Here is a 25,718-nt window from a genome sequence, read left to right on the forward strand (position 1 = left end):
GCGATGGCCACGCAACCCTGTGTCCTCCCTCCTGTGTCCTCCCAGCTTCCACACTAGCCTGTTCTAGAGACAGGGACTCTGGGAGCCACGTGCCCTTTGGAGCCTTCCCTGCCTCTGTGCAGAGCTCCTCTCCTGGCCAGAGAATGCTGGAGCCTTGGGCTCTCTGTGCTAAAGTCACTGGGCGCCTGGCACTCCCAGAACCGTGTGCACCACCCCCAGCCCTGTTGCTGGATCCGGGTGTGTCACAAACCGGAGCTGCTTCCACAACCAGAACTCCCTAGCTAGAGCAGCCCCAGAGGAACTACACAGGGTCACTCCCTACAAAGACCCAGCAACAATAGAGTGATCCCGCTGGGGTCTAATCTTGGAGAGACACCTCCCCAACTCTGAGGACAGCCAGAGGCAACGGTGAAAAACAATCATGAGGCAAAATCAATGGAAAAACTCTGGCAATATGAATAATCAGAGTAGATCAACTCCCCCAAGGATCAATGGGGCAGAAACAGCACAAGACCCCATGCACAAACAAATAGCTGAGATGTCAGAAATTGAATTCAGGATCTGGATAACAAATAAGATCAAATTAGAATTCCAAAGGTTATCTCAAGAATTCAACAGATTCAAAGACCAAATGACCAAAGATTTTGACACATTGAGACAAGAAGTTGCATTCCTCAAAGATCTGAGAAACACAGTAGAATCCCTCAGTAATAGAATGGAGCAAGCAGAAGAAAGGATTTCTGACATTGAAGACAAAACTTTTGAATGCTTCCAAACCCTCAAAGAAGAAGAGAAATGGAGAGCAAAAACAGACCACTCTCTCAGAGAGCTCTCGGATAATTTGAAGAAAAGCAATATTCGTCTTACAGGGATCACAGAAAGTGACAAAGTGGCTTCACAAGGCACAGAGTCTCTTCTCCATGAGATTATAAAGGAGAACTTTCCAGACATGCCAAGAGATTCCGAAATTCAGATAGCAGACAGTTTCAGAACTCCAGCACAACTCAACCCAAATAAGACATCCCCCAGACACATCGTAATCAATTTCAATAAAGTTAATTTGAAGGAGAAAATTCTGAAAGCTGCCAGACGAAAGAAAACCATTACCTACAAGTAGAAGAGTATTAGAATAACTGCAGATCTCTCTGCTGAAACCTTTCAAGCTAGAAGAGGATGGGCATCGACTTTTAATCTCCTAAAACAAAATAACTTTCAACCCAGGATTCTGTACCCAGCTAAACTGAGCTTCATTTAACACGGAGAAATTAAATACTTCAACGACATTCACATGTTGAAGAAATTTACCCCAACTAAACCAGCTCTCCAGGACATTCTTAGACCTATCCTCCATAAAGACCAGCATAATTCTCCACCACAAAAGTAAACCCACCCAAAAAATTTTTGATCAAATTTCAACTTCCACAGTCGCAAAAGGATTAAAAATGTCCACCAGTCTCTCGAAAGGCATCAATACTCTCAATTAATGTGAATGGTTTAAATTGTCCTCTAAAGAGGCATGGGTTGGCGGACTGGATACAAAAACTCAAGCTAGATATCTGCTGCATACAAGAATCGCATCTTACATTAAAAGACAGATATAGACTCAAGGTGAAGGGATGGTCATCTATATTACAGGCAAACGGAAAGCAGAAAAAAGCAGCATTGCAATCCAGTTCGCAAACGCAATAGGCTTTAAACCAACCAAAATAATTAAGGATAAGGGTGGACACTTCATATTTGTTAAAGGTAATACTCAATATGATGAGATTTCAATTATTAATATTTATGCACCCAACCACAATGCACCTCAATTTATCAGAGAAACTCTAACAGACATGAGCAACTCGATTTCCTCCACTTCCATAGTAGTTGGAGATTTTAACACCCCTTTAGCAGTCCTGGATAGATCCTGAAAAAAGAAGCTAAGCAAAGAAATTTTAGATTTAAACTCAACCATTCAACATCTGGACTTAACAGACATCTACAGAACATTTCATCCCAAAAAAACTGAATACACATTCTTCTCATCAGCCCACGGAACATACTCCAAAATCGACCACATCCTAGGCCACAAATCTAACCTCAGCAAATTTAAAAAAATAGAAATTATTCCTTGCATCTTCTCAGACCATCATGGAATAAAAGTTGAACTAAATAACAACAGGAACCTGCATACCCATACAAAAACATGCAAGCTAAACAACCTTATGCTGAAGGATACATGGGCAATAGACGAGATTAAGAAGGAAATCACCATATTTTTGGAACAAAACAACAATCAAGACACGAATTACCAGAACGTCTGGGATACTGCAAAGACAGTCCTAAGAGGGAAATTTATAGCACTGCAAGCCTTCCTCAAGAAAACGGAAAGAGAGGAAGTCAATAACTTAATGGAACATCTCAAGCAACTGGAGAAAGAAGAACACTTCAACCCCAAACGCAGCAGAAGAAAAGAAATAACCAAAAATCAGAGCAGAATTAAATGAAATTGAAAACAAAAGAATTATACAAAGATCAATAAATCCAAAAGCTGGTTTTTTGAAAAAATCAATAAAATAGATAAACCTTTGGCCAACCTAACCAGGAAAAAAAGAGTAAAATCTCTAATTTCATCAATCAGAAATGGTAATGATGAAATAACAACAGACCCGTCAGAAATTCAAAAAATCCTTAATGAATACTACAAGAAACTCTACTCTCACAGATATGAAAATCTGAAAGGAATCGACCAATATCTGGAAGCACGCCACCTACCAAGACTCTGGACTTCCACTCCAGAACGAAGTGGAAATGTTGAACAGGCCTATATCAAGTTCTGAAATAGCATCAACTATACAAAATCTCCCTAAAAAGAAAAGCCCACGACCAGATGGCTTTACGTCAGAATTCTACCAAACATTTAAAGAAGAACTAGTACCTATACTACTAAACCTATTCCAAAATATAGAAAAAGAAGGAATATTACCCAGCACATTCTACGAAGCAAACATCACCTTGATCCCCAAACCAGGGAAAGACCCAACAAGAAAAGAAAATTATAGACCAATATCACTAATGAATATAGATGCTAAAATACTCAATAAGATCCTAACAAACAGAATCCAACAACACATCAAAAAAATTATACACCATGACCAAGTCGGATTTATCCCAGGGTCTCAAGGCTGGTTCAATATACGTAAATCTATAAATGTAATTCAACACATAAACAAACTTAAAAATAAAGACCATATGATTCTTTCAATTGATACAGAAAAAGCTTTTGATAATATCCAGCATCCCTTCATGATCAGAGCACTTAAGAAAATTGGTATAGAAGGGACATTTCTTAAACTAATAGAGGCCATCTATAGCAAACCCACAGCCAATATCGTATTGAATGGAGTTAAATTGAAATCATTTCCACTTAGATCAGGAACCAGGCATGGTTGCCCATTGTCTCCATTGCTCTTTAACATTGTAATGGAAGTTTTAGCCATTGCAATTAGGGAAGAAAAGGCGATCAAGGGTATCCACATAGGGTCAGAAGAGATCAAACTTTTACTCTTCGCAGATGATATGATCGTATATCTGGAAAACACTAGGGATTCTACTACAAAACTTTTAGAAGTGATCAAGGAATACAGCAATGTCTCAGGCTACAAAATCAACACCCATAAATCTGTAGCCTTTATATATACCAACAATAACGAAGCCGAACAAAAAGTCAAGGACTCCATTCCTTTCATAGTAGTGCCAAAGAAGATGAAATATTTGGGAGTATACGTGACAAAGGACGTGAAAGATCTCTACAAAGAGAACTATGAAACTCTAAGAAAAGAAATAACTGAAGATGTTAACAGATGGAAAAACATACCATGCTCATGGCTGGAAGAATCAACATTGTTTAAATATACAGACTGCCCAAAGCAATATATAATTTTAATGCAATTCCTATTAAAGCTCCATTGTCATACTTTAAAGATCTTGAAAAAATAATACTTCGTTTTATATGGAATCAGAAAAAACCTTGAATAGCCAAAACATTACTGAGCAATAAAAACAAAGCAGGAGGAATCACGCTACCAGACCTGAGACTGTACTATAAATCCATAGTGATCAAAACAGCATGGTACTGGCACAAAAGCAGAGAAGTAGATGTCTGGAACAGAATAGAGAACCAAGAGATGGATCCAGCTACTTACCATTATTGATCTTTGAGAAGTCAATTAAAAACATTCAGTGGGGAAAAGATTCCCTATTTAACAAATGGTGCTGGGTAAACTGGCTGGCAACCTGTAGAAGATTGAAACTGGACCCATACCTTTCACCATTAACTAAGATAGACTCTCACTGGATAAAATATTTAAACTTAAGACATGAAACTACAAAAATACTTGAAGAAAGTGCAGGGAAAACTCTTGAAGGAATCGGCCTGGGTGAATATTTTATGAGGAGGACTCCCCAGGCAATTGAAGCACTATCAAAAATACACTACTGGGACCTGATCAAACTAAAAAGCTTCCGCACAGCCAAGAACATAGTGAGTAAAGCAAGCAGACAGCCCTCAGAATGGGAGAAAATGTTTACAGGTTATACCTCTGATAAAGGTCTAATAACCAGAATCCACAGAGAACTCAAACGTATTAACAAGAAAAGAACACGTGACCCCATCTCAGGGTGGGCAAGAGACTTGAAGACAAACTTCTCTAAAGAAGACCGATGCAATATCTACAAACACATGAAAAAAAGCTCATCATCCTTAATCATCAGAGAAATGCAAATCAAAACTACTCTGAGATATCACCTAACCCCAGTAAGAGTAGCCCACATAACAAAATCCCAAAACCAGAAATGTTGGCGTGGATGTGGAGGAAAGGGCATACTTCTACACTGCTGGTGGGAAAGCCCACTAATATGTTCCTTCTGGAAGGATGTTTGGAGAACACTTAGAGACCTAAAAAAAGACCTGCCATTCGATCCTATAATTCCTTTACTAGGTTTATACCCAGAAGACCAAAAGTCACAATATAACAGCAGCCCAATTGTTTATTGCAGCCCAATTCATAATTGCTAAGTCATGGAAGAAGCCCAAGTGCCCATCGACCCACGAATGGACTAGCAAATTGTGGTACATATATGCCATGGAATATTATGCAGCCTTAAAGAAAGATGGAGACTTTACCTCTTTCCTGTTTACATGGATGGAGCTGGAACATATTCTTCTTAGCAAAGTATCTCAGGAATGTAAGAAAAAGTATCCAGTTTACTCAGCTCTACTATGAAGCTAAATTATAGCTTTCACATGAAGACTATAACCCAACTATAGCACAAGACTATGGGGAAAGGGCCAAGGAAGGGGAAGGGAGGGGGGAGGTTTCAGTGGAGGGAGGGTAATGGGTGGGGCCACATCTATGGTGCATCTTAGAATGGGTACAGGCGATTGCACTAATGTACACAGCTATGATTTAACAATAAAAAAAGGGGGGAAAATATAAAATATAATAATGTTCCTCCATGTAGATTGCAAAAAAAAAAAAATGATCTGTGTATGGAATTTCTTACCTGGCTTAAGAAAATGTTAATTAGGAAAAATGTAAATATTATTTTTAAAATATTTAAATGAGATTTTATAAGCATTTCTGTTTATTTGTATTCAAATAATAAACGTAAACTATATTTACCAAAACACTTACATTGAAAACTGTAAATCAGTTTTGTAAACCTGAAAATATTTGTTTGCCAAAATTTTATCTTTTTAAAAATGTAGGACATACGATTATTTTAAGTTTTTTAAATAAACTAATAATGTTTATACCAAATATGTATTAGCAATAAGTATATCTTCTTAATTTATACACAGTGACTTATTAGATTTATGTATTCATATAATTGTAGCTATAAATGTAAATAATTATTCACATATCAGCAGAGATAAGTTACATAACAAGCATCAGAATAAAATAAAAAATAAATCACCATGTTTCTTAAAAAAAATCACTCATGAGTTAATTATGTTTTATATATAATACTCATTAGGCAGGATATGTAGCATGAAAATTTTCTTATTTGGTATTATTTGAATATTAAAATTTATGTATCATAAAATAAAAATTTACCCTTTAAAATAAATAAACATTGGAAACAGAACTTATTTCAATGTAAATAATAGTAGGAAAAGGGGAATTGATGTATAATTTGTGTCTATGAAAGGCAGAATAAACTTGTGGTTGATTGTAGACACATGTATATGATATAGAATAAACTTGTGGTTGATTGTATATACGTATAAACATATGTGTATATATTTATTTGTTAATGTATACTTGATGATTAAAAATGATCAAAATACAGGTTTGTCTGAATTCACCTACCTTAAGAACATCTCCTTGTGCTAAATGAAATGTCCTGGCTGAAATATTGATTCCCTTTCCTGCTTGAACCTGAATACTATAAATGCATTCATGGTTGTTTTCATAGTTGAGCGGGTAATTTGGAGAGAGCAAAATTCCTTCATTATTTGTTGCAGACGCACCACATTCAGCTGCAGGTAAAACAGAATATTGAGTACAGTTTAATAGAAAGCATTATCATTTTCAAGTAATGTCATGTATGGAAGTGTAATGCATTTCATTTTACCTAGAGCCTAATAGGAAAATAATAAAAGAATGGCTATGTGTTGTAGGTGATCTTTTATCTCCTTAAATAACATATGGGAAGAAAGGACTAAGGCCTGTGGACAGGACTTGTGTATATAAATGGAAATATTCAATAGTTTCAGTAATTTTTGTCCAGGTTAAAAGGATAGTATGAGAAAAGATGAATGCAAAATATTTTAATGTATTTTGAATTTGAGGATCTCTTGATTCGTTCGATACTTTTAAATTTATAATCTAACTCTTTTAACATAAATAAAAGGGAAAGATGTTTTAAATTTGCTCTTGACCGATTCTAATCTGATCCTTTCTTACACTTTTTTGTGATTCCTTTTTCTCTCTTTGCTCAACATTCTCTTAAATGTTGAGAGAACTTTAATAATAAAAAAGCCATTCTCGTAATAAATACATGGTACTGCTAACCCTCCTGGACTAATTTTCTAAAATTTCATGAAGCGTTCCATCATTTAGGAAGAATTGAAAATTTCTCAACAAATTTAGTTCAATTTTAATTTATTACAATATAAAAAGCATATAGTGACATTGCAAAACCAAACTGAACTCCCTATAATTCTTAAATATGTTTCCAAAATTCAATGAGTTCAGTTTTCTATCTTATCTAATAACTTGCTTCATATTACCAAACCATAGGGTGGGAATATTTATAGTTTAAAGATTTCACTAAAAAGAAAAAAAGCACACCATTATTTTCCAGAAGTAAGATTTAAAAAATAAAGATTTATGGGAACAGAGGAAACAGACAACAAAGTGAAGGATAATGAATGCTTTACCTTTTAAGGGCTTAAACATCAATAAAAATAAAGCAAAAGAAAAAAGCCTAATGAGGAAATAAAAAGGAGTAAGAAGAAGCAGTTAGTATAATATCCACATTGTGTGAAAAAACAATAAAAACCAACGGTGTGATGCTAACAGTCAACCAGTCACATGAGGAATAATACACAATAGAAGGTTTCCTCCAAATTCCTTTTAAAGTAAAAGTAAAAAATAATCGTAGACTTCTAAGATTGATTTATTTTGATTTAAATGTTACTTAAACATGTTCAAAGAAATATAGGTATATCCTTGTGCTTCTAGCTGTATACAATTATAATTCCAAAAGAATTTTACAGATATGGGAACAAATGACAAAAACAATAAAATTAAAAATAGCAACATGTATCCCATGTAGCATAAAATTTTGTTTTACTGAAATGAAATAGCCTTTGGCAATGTAGATCAGGAACAAGCTGCTAGAGTATACACTTTTGGAATTTGCTAGGTCTTTAATTACACAATGCTGTGTAATGACTCAATTTTCCCTGGTTGTATGCTGCTGTGAACTGCCGAAACTTTTCATCTGTATATCATAACATGATGCCAGGCATCCTTTAATAAGTGGGAACCATTTATCTTTAAATCTGCCTATTTATTTCCTATTAGTTTATTAAAATCTATGTAAGCTTGTGGGGGTATGAAGACCAATATAATTCAGGTCATACAGATGATCCAGAACACACATTTATTTTTATCATTTAGATTATTACAACAGAATGCAAACAGTCTTAAATTGTTTTATAAAATCAGGAAAGTTCGAAAATATGTTAGTAGATGACAGCTTGCAAAATATCAATGCAATAATGAAGAATTCAGATATTAAAAGTAAGAGTCTTAGTTTCAAAATTTAACTCTATATTTTCCTAGTTATATAGATTTGATAACTTATTTTATTCTCTTTAAACCTCATTGGTGTTATTATGATGAAAATAATACTTTTGGCTCAGCGCCTGTGGCTCAAGCTGCTAAGGCGCCAGCCACATACACCTGAGCTGGTGGGTTCGAATCCAGCCTGGGCCCGCCAAACAACAATGATGGCTGCAACCAAAAAATAGCTGAGTGTTGTGGCGGGTGCCTGTAGTCCCAGCTACTTGGGAGGCAGAGACAGGAGAATATCTATCTGGTCCCCAATCTAATGAAATCTATACAGACACAGACAGACATTTATATGTAAAAATCCAGAAAATCTATTCTTAATTTTTGAGTATCTTTTATGATCTCAAAATCATTTTAACAACTTAAGTAAATTATGCAAAACACACAACCCCAAAAGACAAAAAACAAAGCCAAGTAATAAGTGACTTCAAATGCTCTTTAAAATGTATTAATAATTTAAGTTCTCAACAATTGAACAGGTAGCAAGAGCCTTCTGCCAGAAATATTTCTGGGCTTATAATGTACAATTTTAAAAAGAGATTTGTCTTTTATATTAAAAAGAATTTTTTAGATATTTTACTATATTTTGCTTTGTTTAAAACGGCTATAAATGATTTCCTATTTGGTGAAATCAAATCGGGACTGAATACAGAATAGAAGAATTAAGAAAGATAATTTGGATTAAATTAGCACCTTTCTCATTTAGTCAGGACTAACTGCGTAAGTGTGGGCATTTGTTGAACAAGTAGAAATTTCAAAAGATCATATTAAACCAAGTAGTGGAACTTCTTCGCATGGAGCCCTCTGTGACTGCATGGGCTTTGCATTCATGAAGTCAACTCTTCATTTATTCCTTGTGACAACAGTGCAAGGTAAAACTTCTCTACTTTTCTGTAAGTGAAGACACCAAAGTGAGTTTTCTTCCTAAAGTCGAATACTGTGTATTAAAGCTAGGATTTACAACCATCTGTCATTGCCCATGGTGTTAAGAAGGTGAGCATGTAATTTTTCTTTCAGATTAAAATACTTTCCTAGTGTGAAAGGAGGCATTGTTAATAATTATCCTAGACGAAAGGTGTAAATTGAGACTAGGCCAGGTAAACTAGTACATAAGGCCATTTTTTTCCTTTATAATTTACTTGCTGCACACACTATTCAAAAATATTCTATTAAAATTAAGAGGATTATTATATGTGGGATGGGGTGTGCATTGAGGGTCAGAATGCATTCATCCCACATATAATTTATAAATATGCATTCTATTATACATGATTTTAAATGTTCAAAAAGATTATCTCATCTCAAGGGAAGATACTGAAACATAAAAAATACAAATCAGGTTAGAATGTTCTACTTAAATACACAGGAAAATGGAACACATTTATTTTCTAATAAGCATTTCAATAAAATGTTCTTCTAGGATTAGGTTAAGGGGGAAAATATTTAACTACATTACCAAACTCCAGGAGCTAGCTACCCAGTAACGAATTAATTTTTCCTGGAAACTAGTCTTTGATTTTAAAAGACTTTTTTGAATTTAAAATATACCAAGCCTTGACTTTCAGTACTCAAATTTGGACTAACATTTGTGTGGTACAAGTTTTCTTTCAGCACTTTAGCTGTAGCAGTCTTGTTTGCCAAGTGGATTTGAGCTAAGCCTAATGTTGAAATTAACAATAAACTTTACACATTCTGATCATTGCCCCAAATCAGGCAATAAACTTATACAATGATATTTTTCAAATTCAAATTTTAATTTACTCTTTCTGCTTAAAATATGTCTCCTATATGCAGCTCAAAGTCCAGAGAATGTCATACACACCCAATTACAGTATGACCCTGAGTTCATTTTTCCAATAAGCATTTCAATAAAACGTTCTCCCTTTCCAACTATGTTTTCTCACATGGAAAATAATTTGGCTAACTGAACGATGGTCCTTAGCCACAGTTTCACACTCTAAGCCTCTGAACATGCTGTGTTCTCTGTACATAAGCACCTCTGGTCCCAAGGGATGTGAAAAAGTAAAAAATAAAGGACTACAAAGAAGAAAATTACTTGATAAAGAATTAAAATGCTACAGTTCTTTCCAGCAGTAGGTGGCTATGATGGATGTATGAAATAAATTAAACGGGGTCATGCTAAAGTATCAGGGATAATTCTCACAAATAGTAGTCATGGCTGCATGCTCATGAGTGCCCAGAAAAAAGGACATAACTTTGAGATTTTCATCACATATGACATGAACAGTACAGCGAATTTTGACAAAGAGTATTTAGAAATGAGAAGGTAGAAGTATTGGCAAACTGTGACAAAACTTCTTAAGATGTTCAAGTTAACTGAGAAAAAGAACTACAGGCAGAACGGCTAACTCCAACTGAGGAAAAGGATGGTTAGTTGATCCTAGGAATATAAGGTTACAAACAAAATTCAAATACATGGGACAGAGGAGTTCAAGTAAAGGAAGTCCAGGAAATCCAACTGGCAAAAGAAGTTCAAAAAGTTACCTCCCAGACATAGTGACACAGTGGATGATATGTTCACAACTATCAGTAAGTAGTCGCAAGTCTGTGACTCACTAGATCACAGCAATGTCAAGGTTTTCAGTCAGGTGCTGTAAAGAATAGCATAGATGATAACACACATGTATGTGAAAATTTTGTCACAATGAAAATAAAGCTATAAGCTTATTCTAATATAAACAATTTATTTGTTAAGCAAGGTACCTTGGCTAAGCATGTATCCTAAAGCTATTTGGTGGGGGTTAGAGGCAGATAACAAAATGCTCTCATTGGAAAAATCAAACTGATAGCCTGATATGACAGATATTTATTCAATATACATTATAGTACGGGGCATAGGGAGCAGTTAAAATTCTCATAGAACTTATCCAGTGGAAAACACAGATATTTACCACATAACTATTCAAATAAACATAGTATAAGAAAACATATAACTTCTTGACTAGTCAGGAAAGAGTCTCTGGAAAATGGATGACTAAATTAAAAATGAGAGGAGATTGCAGGTGGGTGTAAAGAATATTCCAAACAGAAAAAACATTGCTTTTTTTTTTTTTTATTGTTGGGGATTCATTGAGGGTACAATAAGCCAGGTTACACTGATTGCAATTGTTAGGAAAAGTCCCTATTGCAATCCTGTCTTGACCCCAGAAGGTGTGGCACACACCAAGGCTCCAACCCCCTCCCTCCTTCCCTCTCTCTGCTCTCCCTTTCTCCTACCCCTCCCTCCTTCTTTCTCTCTCTATTCTCCCCTTCCCCCCCCACCATGACCTTAATTGTCATTAATTGTCCTCATATCAAAATTGAGTACATAGGATTCATACTTATCCATTCTTGTGATGCTTTACTAAGAATAATGTCTTCCACTTCCATCCAGATTAATACGAAGGATGTAAAGTCTCCATTTTTTTTAATGGCTGAATAGTATTCCATGGTATACATATACCACAGCTTGTTAATCCATTCCTGGGTTGGTGGACATTTAGGCTGTTTCCACATTTTGGTGATTGTAAATTGAGCTGCAATAAACAGTCTAGTACAAGTGTCCTTATGATAAAAGGATTTTTTTCCTTCTGAGTAGATGCCCAGTAATGGGATTGCAGGATCAAATGGGAGGTCTAGCTTGAGTGCTTTGAGGGTTCTCCATACTTCCTTCCAAAAAGATTGAACTAGTTTGCAGTCCCACCAGCAGTGTAAAAGTGTTCCCTTCTCTCCACATCCACGCCAGCATCTGCAGTTTTGAGATTTTGTGATGTGGGCCATTCTCGCTGGGGTTAGATGGTATCTCAGGGTTGTTTTGATTTGCATTTCTCTAATAGATAGGGATGATGAACATTTTTTCATATGTTTTTAGCCATTCGTCTGTCTTCTTTAGAGAAGGTTCTATTCATGTCTCTTGCCCATTGATATATGGGATTGTTGGCTTTTTTCACGTGGATTAATTTGAGTTCTTTATAGATCCTAGTTATCAAGCTTTTGTCTGATTCAAAATATGCAAATATCCTTTCTCATTGTGTAGGTTGTCTATTTGCTTTGGTTGCTGTCTTCTTAGCTGTACAGAAGTTTTTCAGTTTAATGAAGACCCATTTGTTTATTTTTGTTGTTGCAATTGCCATGGTAGTCTTCTTCATGAAGTCTTTCCCCAGGCCAATATCTTCCAGTTTTTTCCTATGCTTTCTTTGAGGATTTTTATTGTTTCATGCCTTAAATTTAAATCATTTATCCATCTTGAATCAATTTTTGTGAGTGGAGAAAGGTGTGGGTCCAGTTTCAGTCTTTTACACGTGGATATTCAGTTCTCCCAACACTATTTATTGAATAGAGAGTCTTTCCCCCAAGGTATATTCTTGTTTGGTTTATCAAAAATTAGGTGGTTGTAAGATGTTAGTTTCATTTCCTGGTTTTCTATTTGATTCCAAGTGTCCATGTCTCTATTTTTGTGCCAGTACCATGCTGGCTTGACCACTATGGCTTTGTAGTACAGCCTAAAATCTGGTATGGTGATTCCCCCCACCTTTATTTTTACTACTAAGAACAGCCTTAGCTATACGGTTTTTTTTTTCTGGTTCCATACAAAATGCAGAATCATTTATTCAAAATCTTGAAAGTACAATGTTGGTATTTTAGTAGGAATAGCATTGAATAGGTAGATTGCTTTGGGAAGTATAGACATTTTAACAATGTTGATTCTTCCCATCCATGAGCATGGTATGTTCTTCCATTTGTTAATATCCTCTGCTATTTACTTTCTGAGAATTTCATAATTTTCCTTATAGAGGTCTTTCACCTCCTTCATTAGGTATATTCCTAGGTATTTCAATTTCTTTGAAACTATGGTGAAGGGAGTTGTGTCCTTAATTAGCTTCTCATCTTGACTATTATTGGTGTATACAAAGGCTACTGACTTGTGGACATTGATTTTATATCCTGAAACATTGCTGTGTTTTTCGATGACTGCTAGGAGTCTTGTGGGAATCCAAATGGGAGCAGAGGAGGTCAAATTCTCCCTCCTTGCTGACCACATGATCTTATACTTAGAGAAGAAACATTTTTAAAAACATTATTGGGAGGGGTCATGACGAGTTCTGGGAACCAAAAGACCCAGTATGGGAAAATATTTATTTGGGGAAGCTTAAGCAAGATCTCTTTAAGATGTTTACCTGGTGTAGTAGGAAAAAATATTTTGTCATAGCTGTGCATGGGTGGAGATAGCACTACGTGTGAGAAGTTTATTGTTTTTGTGTTGGAGGACTTTAGGATGGTTGGTTGTAGAATATGAAGAATACATATTGAGCTACATTCATAAAATTTCTTTGAGATCTGGGGTCAGAAAACTATCGTTCAGGGTCAGGAGTGGCAATGTTTTCTGAAAGTGAGTTATGCACACTAGCAACGGGGTAAGAATTAAGCACTCTATTTTCATATAAGTGTAGAGGGCCTGTTGCCTTTATATTTTCAGTCTAGAGTGAATTTTTTGTACTCGATAGCTGATGTCACTAACTCAGAAGCCCTTAATTTGATGATAGGGATTTCTTACAAAATAATCAATGTAAAAGCTGTTAAGAGGTGATAATATCTCATCTTTCTAATCTGATCTGTAGGGAGGGTTATCTTTAAATAATGAGAATTAATAATATGAAAACATTACATGATTTAGCAGAGATTTAAGAAAATATTTTTTTGGAAATGAGGCTTTAATGCTCCTATATGTAATATATGTAAATTGTAATAAATAATATAAATATAGTCTATGTAATTTCTACTTATACACTATATATGTTGATGATTTCTGTGAAAAATTCTATTTGTATAAAATAATTTTTATTTTAGCATACAGATTAAAAAATCTATCAAATTACCAATATAAATTTCTTTGCTTAATATGAAAATAATATGATGATAAATGTGAATTAACTGTATTGGAGGAGGAAAGAGATGTGTACTGGAATCTGGTGATAAGACTCACTGGTACAGTGAAGAATTCACTAGAGCAGGAACACCTATTGAATTTCTTTTTTTTTCAAACTTAGTGAAAAACAGGCAAGCCCATGTATCATTAATCTCCATTACTGGGACAAACAAATCTCGTAGCATCTATTATGTGCATATGGTTGTATATTTTCAGATAAACCTGTCAAATGCATTTCAATAATTTGGCTGGGAAATTTGAAAAATGTCTATGATCAGTGAAGTTTGAAGTGATTTTTTAAAATTTGCATTGCAACTGCATCTGTTTCCTTACGCTATTTTGATACCACCACAGGTTATTTTAAAGCTATTTTGCAAAAGTAGTTAAAATAAACTTGATTTATTCAACAAATATTGAAAGTTTTCAAACATAACCATATAGTATGCTAAGTCAATAAGGTATAGCATTAAGCAGAAATGTGTTTTCCATATGTTTAATTATCACCAGAGGAAAAATAATGATGATGTATGGTTTTGCTCATAGAGGAGAATGCAGAGACCAAATTTAATTCAAATCTTTCTTTTTTGAATGTGAATTCATTTAAAAAAATTTTTTATCACCTACTTGAACTAAATTCTTAATATTATTTCTACTGTATTTTATTAAATTCAGACACATTTGGTTGTAAAAAGCATCTTTATCTTATGTGTCTCTAAAGAAGCAGAAATCCTGCTAATAAACTGTGATTGTCCTCGATTGTGTCAATTATGTCAATTTCATAGTTGTTAAAATTTTTAATTTTTTATTACTATTATTTTTTTAGAGACGGAGTTTCAGTCCATTGCCCTCTGTAGAGTGCTGTAGCGTCACAGCTCACAGCTTTTGGGCTTAGGCGATTCTCTTGCCTCAGCCTCCCAGTAGCTGGGACTATAGGCGCCCACCACAATGCCCAGCCTTTTTTTTGTTGTTGTTGCAGTTTGGCCGGGGCCGAGTTTGAACCCATCACCCTCAGTATATGGGGCCGGCGCCCTCCTCACTGAGCCACAGGCACCATCCAAGTTGTTAAAATTTTTTAAAAACACATCTGAAAAATTGTGAAATATGGTAAAATATGTTAATAACTTTTTTCTTGGCATTTATATTATGCCTTCTCAAGTTGGCTGTACTAAGACCATTTTGTTCATCAGAAAATTTCCATCAAAAATATTTTATTTTCTCAAACAGGTATTTCAATAATACTTAGATAGTTACAAGAGGGTAGAAACTAGAGGGTAGTGAGGTATTTAATTTCCTTATTTCATTAATGAGAATATACGAATCTATTAGTATTACTTGTGTAAAGGATTATATAAGAAAAACTTCATTTGCTATGTTACCCTTGATTTGGATTTCAAAAATGGTACAAAAGGCAATTTAAATGTACAAAGAAGAGATTTCCAGGCAGTGGAAACTGCTTGAATAAATGCATAAACAGGTAAATTTGGCATGGTTAGGAAAACCAGCAGCTTATGTGCCATCTTAAGACGTTTGGACTTTATCCTGTAAGCAATGGACATTTGTGGTAGAGTTTTTAAAACATGATCAGCTTTGAGAAACCCTTTAGGGCAGCTCAGTGGGGAATGGATTGTAGTCTTGGGTTACAAGAAGGTGAAAACTTAGAGATTATTATAGTGCTTCAAACAGGAAAGAGTGAGAGCTTGAACTAAGGTGAAGGAGGAGGAAGATATAGGAAAGTATAATAAGGAGCTCACTAAAGAAAACATGTATGATTTGTAAGTGTGATATGTGAAAACATGGGTTTAAATTCCACATGCACTATGATTACTACTATGGAATGCCATACATAAGAAACTAATGCTATAAGAAAGTAACAACAAATTCTGCATTAGTGTTCAGATAACTGGTTCTTTATTTATAATTCCGTGAAAAAATAGGATCATTGTGCTCATAATATTTTGCTCTCATTTTTTGAATGGCATATTGGGCTGAGATTGTTATTGATTTATAATGACAAGACCTTTAGAGCATATGTTTCCCTTTTTACTATCTTATTTATTTCACCTAGTAAGAATTATAATATAATAATTATTAGTGTGTATCAAAAATGCTTATAACCAAATATTCCTATCTCTTTAAATACATCTTATAAATTGTTATGATGCAAAGAGAAAGTAATAATTTATACAATAATGTTATTTCATGTTTTCTAGTGAGATGATAAAACCAAATTACAGTGGTAAGTAAGGCAACGTTTCATAATATTCCCCGTCTCAAAATTCTAATATACTTTCCTAAGCCCTGTGAAAGCCCAATGAATACTGTTATCTCGATAATAAGGAGATAGGGATACTACAAAAAATGGAGAGATTAATCATTCTTAGAATAACAGTACAAAAAGTAGTACTTGTAAAGAAAGAGAACAAAATGTACTTCATTTATCTAGTCGAATTTAATTGCTCTGCATATGATATGCACTCTATTATCTGGAAGTGATATAAGAAATAACAATAGCTAAAAATATTTAAGTGCTTACCATTCTAAGAATTTTATATCGACTTGTCAGTGAAGAAAGTACATGTTTCTAAAGATGAAGATGGAAGTTGCTGAATAAGCTACATGATCTTAATCTTATGATCTTATAAAATTTAGGTAAACTTTAAACATAAATATGTCTATCTCCAGACCACAGACACTTAATTCCTATATAATATTTCCATTCAGCGATGAATAAGATGGAACCACACAATGAAGGAATTTACTTTTCAAAAAGAAGGTAGGAACTAACATATACTGCTGTGCTACAAAGCAAAAAGTGTAAGAGAAGAAATCTGTTTCCAGATTTCAGGAGAGAGAGATTGCTTCTATAAAAATGTCAGAGAATGCTCAATTGTGAAGGTAGTGTTTTGGCTACACTTTGAAGAATGGGTGTAATTCTGATGTACTTAAGAAGAAAGAAGGATTCAGGTAGAAAAAAGACAATTCTATTTAAGAATATTAACATTCCTAGTGTTAAGAAAAAAAGGAAAGATGGAAGTAACTTTTTATTTTAGTTGGTGCAATAACTATTTTAATACAGCATACTTTCCTAGTGTGTAACAGTTTTGGCACCATGGAAATCTGCTCTCTGCAATGGGTTGATTAAATACTTAAAATCACACCATAGATATAAGGGATGCTGAAAACATGTCTCTTATTCATTGATTGAAAGGTCTGAGATTAAGCATAAACTTAAAAAATAATGAGATGGGAAGAAGAGACGTAGATAGGAGTAGACAGTTGCTTCTCTGTGCATTTTCCTCTATGGGAGTGAGCACTGACTTTCTAAAATTTTTAAATAAAAAGATAAGAAAGCAAAAAAGGCCAAACACATTCTTAAATATTATCCTGATTTTTGTGACATCAAGATTATCTACTAGCCAATTAAATGATCCAAATTTTATAGTAAACAAAACTTTGAAAGCATATAAAAGAGCACATTTAAAGAGAGAAGTTTACAGTACAATGAAGGCGTAAGGAAAGTTTTGGTTACATTAAGGGATTGGTAATAAACAAACAAAAAATAGGTTAAAGGTTACTTTATGGGAAATAAAATTTGCAGTATGTAAATCTAGTCACTTTATATTGACTCATGTTTCATTGCATATAGTACTATTTGTTCTTTTGTTCAGTTAAAGACCATCATCATTTATTCCCACTTACACTCTCCAAAACCAACATTATTTAACTTTTTCAAACTATCATATGTAAATTTTCAGTTAAATAAATAAGTCCTTTCAGTGTAAGAATATAGAAGCAAGGGAGGTTTTATCACATTTTTTTTTCAGTGAATATTCAAAAGCCCAGAAGTCCTTAAGAACTGTTTTCAAAGTTTACCTCACATAAATATAATTAATCATAAATAAGTTTACCATTTATCACAAATAATTTCTAGCATGATCTGTCAATATTGCCTTTAGGTCTAGTAAGGTTTGACCTTTATATACTGACACATGACTCTGTATTTCACATTTAAAGTAACACTGTAGCTTATTGTATGGGCAGGACCCAGAATAGAGGCTTTCTACCATCATCTTCTGAAGAAGTGTGAATATAGACAAGTGTTTATACAAATGAAAGTTTCCTTAAGGGAGTCCAAGAGTCCAGTGGAGAGGTTTCAACACGTCCTTGCATTATAAAATCCAAAAATTGATGCACAGAAGAGGATTAAAAGGACAGTTTCACTTCTTTCACTTCATCTGTCCCAGGATGGTACAGCTCAGTGCCAAGAGAAGCCCCTCAGCCTATGATTTCTCCCATATGGAAAGTAAAAGAATAGTGTGTGAGCACCTAACTCCCCCAGCCACGCAGGACACTGCCTAACAGACCACTTCTCTCTTGTTGAATACTGAAGTGGTTGGCAATGCTGAGTTATTGGGAAAGCCTGGGAGCAGGGAAGGGAGGCTATGGAACTCACTAACTGCTGCTCTGCCTCCATCAGGAGCTCACCTATGAGATGTACAAGACCTCTTACCTGCAGAATCACTGAACAAACAAAGGAAAATAAATATGGAAACACAGAACTTGAATTACACTATAGAGCAAATGGAGCCAACAAACAGAACCTTCTATCCACAGCAGCAGAATACAAATTCTTCTCCAGGGCATGTGGAATATTCTCTAGAACAGATCATATGTAAGCACACAAAACAACTTTTAACAAATTAAAAAGAAAATCATATCAAGGGTCTTTTCTGACCACAGTTATATGAAAGTAGAAATCAATAACAGGAAGAAAATGGTACATGGAAATTAACTAACATGTTTATAAGAAATCAAATCAATGAATGGGTCAAAGAAGAATTCAAAAGAGAAATTAAAATTTATCTTGAGATTAACAGAAAAGGAAACACAACATACTGCAATTTAAAGGATGTAGCACAGTCCAAGAGACAATTTTTAATGATTGATATTGATGTGAAGAAAAAACAAAGATTCCAAATAATCTAATTTTACACCCCAAGCCACTACAAAAAAAGAAAATAAGTTAGCTCAAAGTTAGGAGAAGGAAGAACTGTCAAAAATTAGAGCAGAAATGAATAAGATAGAGAGTAGAAAAACAAGAGATAAAGATAAACAATAGAAAAGATAAACAAAACTGACATTTAGCTGGCTATACTAAGAGAAAAAAGAAGCCTTGAATAAATAAAATCATAAATTAGAGAAGAGGCATCACAACTAACAGCTCAAAAGTACACAGGATCATAGGACTACAATAGCAAATATAGCAAATTGGATGACCTAGAAGAAATGGATACATTCCTAGAAATATACAACCTACCATGATGAAATTATGAAGAAATATAAATCTGAAGAGAACAATAACAAGTTAGGAGTTTGTATCAGTAATTAAAAATTTCCCATGAGATAAAACCTCAGGATCTGGTGGCTTTACAACTGAATTTTTTTCAAATATTTAAAGAAGAATTAATACCAATCCTTTTCAAACATTTCTGAAAAACTGATGGAGAAGATACACATTCAAACTCATTTCCAAAGCCACACAAGGACACGAAAAAGAAAATTACAAGTAAATATCCCTGATGAACATAGATTAAAAAATCCTCAACAAAAGTTTACCAACCCAAATTCAACAACGTCGTAATCCAACTGTAATCAAGTTGGATTTATCGCCAGGATACAAGAATGTTTACCACATATGAGTCAATAAATGTGATATATTACATTAACAGAACAAAAGACAAAATAATGTGATTATTTCAATAGAGGCTGAAATGGCATGTGACAAAATTCCAGATTCTTTGGTAACAAAAATGCTCAATAAATTAGGAATATACCTCAACACAGTAAAGGCCATATATTACAAGCCACAGCTCACATCCAACATTAACAAGTTGAAAACTTTTCCCCTAAGATCTGGCACAAAATAAGGATGGCTTCTCTCACCACTTCCATTCAACATAGCACTGGGTGTCCTAACCAGAACTATTAGGCAAAAGAAAGAAATAAAACCCAGTTCATCAGAAAGAAAGGAGCTTAATAGTCTGTTTGTAGATGACATGCTCTTATACATAGAAAACTCTGAAAATGCTATCAAAAAAATCTGTTAGAACCTAAATAAATTCAGTAAATCTACAGAGTATAAAATTAAAAAACAAAAATCAGTTGTGTTTGATGCACCAACAATGGTAAGAAGACAACCCTGTTTACAACAGCATCAAAAAGAATAAAATATTTAAGTGTAAGTTTAAGCAAGATGGAAGGTACTCTGATAAAAGAAAACAAAGTCACAAATAAATTAAAAGATACTCTAAGTGTATGGATTAAAGGCAGATTAAAGGAATTAATATTGTTAAAACATCCATACTTCCTAAAGTAATATACAGATTCAATTCACCCATATCAAAATTTCAATGGCATTTTTCACAGAAATAGAAAAGCAATCCTAAAATTCTTATGGAGCCACCAAAGACCCTAAATAGTTGAAGGAATCTTGAGCAAAAATGAAGCTGGAGGGATAATACTTCCTGATTTCAAATTATATTACAAAAAATAGTAATCAAAACTGTATGGTAGTGATATAAAAGCAGACATCTAGAACAATTAAACAGAATAGAAAGCCACTCCCCCGCCCCCCAAAAATATATATATATATATGGTCAACTAATCTTTAACAAGGGCTTGAAGAATATACAATGGAGAAAGGAAGGTATCTTTAATAAATAGAGAGAAAAACTGAACATCCGTGTGACGCCACGGCACTCTACCGAGGGCCATATAGTGAGACTCTGTCTCTACAAAAAAAAAAAAAAAAAAAAAAACCTGAAAATGGGATACTTTTCTTACATATACACAAAATCAACTCAAAACAGATTAAAGGCTTAAACACAAGACCTGAAACCTTAAAACTCCTAACAGAAAAATACAGAGAAACTGTTTCATAACATTCATCTCAGGAATGATTTTTTATATATATATAAAAGTGAAAGCACAGGCAACAAAAGCAACAATAAACAAGTGGTACTACTAAAAAGTTCTATACAGCAAAGAAAATGATCTACAAAATGAAAAGGCATTCCATGGAATGGGAGAAAATACTTGCAGACCATATATCTGATAAAGGGTTAATATCCAAAAATACAGAAGAAAATTATATAACTTAATAGAGAATGGAAATGAATGGAAAAGGAAATGTTATTTTATATATATGTGAGATATATAAGTAATGTTATTCATATAGAAAATTATTCAGCCCCCCAAAGAAGAAAATCCTGCAACTTGAACAAGGACGAACCTGAAGATACTATGTAAAGTGAAATAAGCCAGTCACAAAAAGAAAAACACTGCTTGATCTCATTTCTAAGTGGGATTTAAAAAGTGTAACTCATAGAAACAGAAACCTGAAATTTGGTTACCAGGAATGAGAGGTAGGAAACACAGGGAGATGCCAAGTCAATGTGTACAAATTTACAGTTTTAGGATAAATAATGTTTAGAAAACTGATGCACAGCATGGTGATGATACAGTTCACAATACTGTATTATATGCTTAAAATTGTCTGAGAGTAGGTCTTACATATTCTCATAACCCACAAAATGTAATGATGTGAGCTGATGAATATGTTGATGACATAACTGTGACGATCATTTCACAATGTGCGTGTATATCAAAATATCACAGACATTTTGAATACATGTCATTTTTCATTTTCAATTATATCTCAATAAAGTTGAAATTTAAAAAAGAAACAATGTTAAGGAGCCTCAGCAAAAACTAAAGAAATACGTTGGTCTCTAAGTCTCTGTCCTTTCTATAACATGTATAATCTCAACCCTCTGATGTTTCCCTTATTCCCATTATCAGGTTTGAAATGGCAGGGGCCAAAGTAAGACTTCCTCAGCTGTTGCATTCAAATATTGCTGATTTCACCACTTTGTCCCCTTTTACTGGTTATAAAAAAAGAATCGTATATAATCTGATTAAATTATAAACAGGTGACCAAAGAGTTGTTTATAATTTTGCCATTTTGACAAATGAGTTGCAAGTTTTGCAGAAATAATAAAAGAGATGCCTCTCTTCCAAACCTCCTCAAAGCAACAACAAACAAAACAAAACAAAAAAACAGACAAACAGAAAACAAAGAGGAAGGCCCCTAGCTCTGACTGATGCTTTATGAGTAAGCACCATCTGATGTCCATCTTTTAGTACCTCTCTGGAAGCTGAAGGGAGGGGACTTCATGCCCTGAGAGTATAGTATACTGAGTCTGCGGTGATGAACTTCTCTTTGGTCAATGTATTAAATATCACTATTTCAATTCATGGAGAAGCTTTGTGTTTTCATCTTCTATGTCCTCAAGCTGTATTGAATCCATCACGTGAAGTACTTAATAATCATAACTACACTTTTAATCTGTAAAGCAAACTATAACTAACTCTTGAAAAATGTGACATTTTAGATGAGGTGTTGAGATTTTAGAGGATTTATTAGGCACTGAATTTTTATGTAAACTAATAATATGGAAAGGAAATAAAATCAACATGTGAATAATTTAATCATTTCTCCATAAGTCTTCAAAGGGGAAAATTTTAGCTCAACTTTTCATGTTTCATGTAGATGCACTGACTGAGAAGTGTTACTCACAATGCAGAAAATTTCTGACTTTGCATCCCTGAATACAAACATTAGGAGCTGGAGTCCCAGACCGAGACCATATCCATGGCAGTGCGAACATATTCTAGTTGTTTAATATCTTCCCCAAAGCATTCCTTATAGAAATCACAGGGAATATTTATATTTCCTGTCATGTACCAAATTAATTGAAGGAAATAAGTCATCTTGGGTTTTGCTACTTTAATTTTGCTAATCAGTTATTGCATTCATCATATTAATACCAAAGGAGATAGAGAAAAAAAAATGCCTTTGGAGAAGAATAGTCTAAATTTCAATGGGCACTTAGGATTTCTAAAATAAAAAATCCAGAAATTTAAAAATAATTTAATTTATGAGAAGTATGATAGCTAAGCCCTGGTAGTGCTAGCTGAGTGTTTTGGTCCAGGATATGATCCACAATAGACTAGTTATTGGCTGCTGAGATGGCTCTGCCATTAAAACTAGATCTGAGTCACTGGTACAAGGATTCATTGCTGGTAGCAGCACGCGTTGACTCATTTTATATCCCCAATATGAATTGTAGCTGATGAAATTAAATTCAGAATATGCCTTTTTTGTCCATTTGACTACATGTCTGCATACAAAATGCACAATTTAAAACAAAATAAATCCAATTTTCACATCTAAATATCTAACATATAGGACCCTGAATTAAAATGTTGTATTTTAAACCAGTGATAAATTAATAGAAACTCTAGAACAAAGCACGCACTCTGCCATTTGCTGGGAGTAAAGAAGAGTGAAATAAACAAATAGATTAAATATTAAACTGATATATGATGTGCTAAAGTGCTATAAAAACAAATATGAACAAGTTTGGTGGGAACATTGTTAATGGAAAAAGCAGTTTTGCCTGCTGAAGTTGAGGAAAGTCCCCAGAGAAAGAGAAATCTAATCAGGTCTTAAAGGCATACAGCATAATATCCCAAAATTATTCAACACTGTCTTCGATTTTCCTAAAAAATATTTCATTATGTTTCTTAGGTCCCTAAGAGGAATTATCATCCAGGCATAAGAGGCGTAAACACTGACTTTTTAGTTTAGGTGACCTAAGACCTGTGCAGAAGTCAGTAAGAAACTATTCCTCGCCTTGGTCGTCACGGCAGCAAGAGCAGATGGGGGTGAATATTCTTTCAGGACTTTTCAGCTTATATTGTGGTTGTACTTCTCTGTCTCGTATCCTAATGTATTGCGACTAATGAATCCAAAGAATTTAGGGAAGAGATTACAGTATGGGACAACATGCCAGATTATAAATTACAGGACCAGTTGGAGAGTGCAGGGAGCCATCGTGATTTCTCCATAGGCACACTAACGGTGCTAGAGCAGATAAACTATGACAAGCACTGAGCAATGGTGTTCTTCCAAAGACACTTATAAAAGAAGAAAAAACATACAGTGATATTTTTAGACATGTTTGTAAAATTACCAACATTTTTCAGATTTAATCTTTAAAAGAAGAAAGTCCATGTGTTAGTGAGAAGAAAATGGATGCTAAACAAGTGGGTTGAGGGTTCTTTTAACATATTGTTATCTAAAATTGTTGTTATTTTTTCTTTTCTTTTATCAATGTTTGCTATGCTCTGTCTTTCTTTTTCTGCTGCTATTTTCTTCCTTATTATTATAATAGAGGTTTTTGGTCTTATTTTGTTGGTTTGCTTACTTGCTTAAATTACTTTATAGAAAAAGTGCTCTATAAAGAAAACATTGAAGAGAAAAATTGGCTTCTTGTGATAAATCACATATGTGGAGTTTCATTTTATATTAACTTCAAATCATACCAATTTAAAATAGCTTACTAATTGAAATATTGGTAAAATTTCATTTTATATACATATTTTTAATTTATGTAAATACTCCATAGTTTAAAAAATGTGAATCAAATTGGTTGCAAACTATGTTTATTTGGGAATGCCATATGGCCATCTCTCCCTTTTTTATTGCAAAAATTGGCTATACTTTGGAGCAAAATGCTTTGCATGAGAAGCACTACGTAGTGATTATAGGTGACATTCATTCTTTCATATCAATGTTTATTAAACATCTACTATGTAGCAAACACTATTTGCTGTTCTGAAGAGCTACAAAAAAAAAAAGCTGCAGATGCTGGCGTGGATGTGGAGAGAAGGGAACACTTTTATACTGCTGGTGGGACTGCAAACTAATACAACCTTTTTGAAAGGAAGTATGGAGAGTCCTCAAAGAACTCAAATTAGACCTCCCATTTCATCCTGCAATCCCATTACTAGGCATCTACCCAGAAGAAAAAAAAAATCATTTTATCATAAAGACATTTGCACTAGGATTGTTTATTGCAGCTCAATTTACAATTGCCAAAATGTGGAAACAACTGAAATACTCACCAAACCAGGAATGGATTAACAAGCTGTGGTGTATGTATACAATGGAATATTATTATCATTAAAAACAATGGAGACTTTTACATGTTTTGTATTAACCTGGATAAAGTTGGAACACATTCTTTTTTGTAAAGCATCACAAGAATGGAGAAGCAAGAACTGAATGTACTCAGTCCTAATCTGAAGCCAGTAGATGATCTAATACATACTCTCATAAGAGAAAAACTCAAATTAATTCAAGACGGGGGAGCAGGGGAATGAGGGAGCGTACAAGGGTGGAGAGGGGATGGCGGAGTCACAGTGTACGGCACTTCTCTTGGAGGGGGTCACAATTATAAAAAGGGCTTTACCTAACAAAAAAGCAGGGTAATCTTTGTACCCTAAATGAATCCCAAACAATAAAAATATTAAAAATT

The 25,718-nt window shown here is 34.1% G+C and overlaps 1 protein-coding gene across 3 annotated transcripts in view; it reads right to left on the bottom strand.

The window, feature by feature from the left end:
- The window catches only part of CSMD3 (CUB and Sushi multiple domains 3), a 1,164,849-nt gene that overhangs the window by 337,482 nt on the left and 801,649 nt on the right, over positions 1-25,718 (bottom strand). For all 3 annotated transcript variants that reach the window (XM_053559351.1, XM_053559349.1, XM_053559348.1), the window contains one exon: positions 6,357-6,526. In XM_053559351.1, the coding sequence (XP_053415326.1) occupies positions 6,357-6,526 (170 nt within the window). The remainder of the gene's footprint in view (positions 1-6,356; positions 6,527-25,718) is intronic.

This window comes from Nycticebus coucang, chromosome 13 (genome assembly GCF_027406575.1).
Source record: "Nycticebus coucang isolate mNycCou1 chromosome 13, mNycCou1.pri, whole genome shotgun sequence".
NCBI classification, from domain to species: domain Eukaryota; kingdom Metazoa; phylum Chordata; class Mammalia; order Primates; family Lorisidae; genus Nycticebus; species Nycticebus coucang.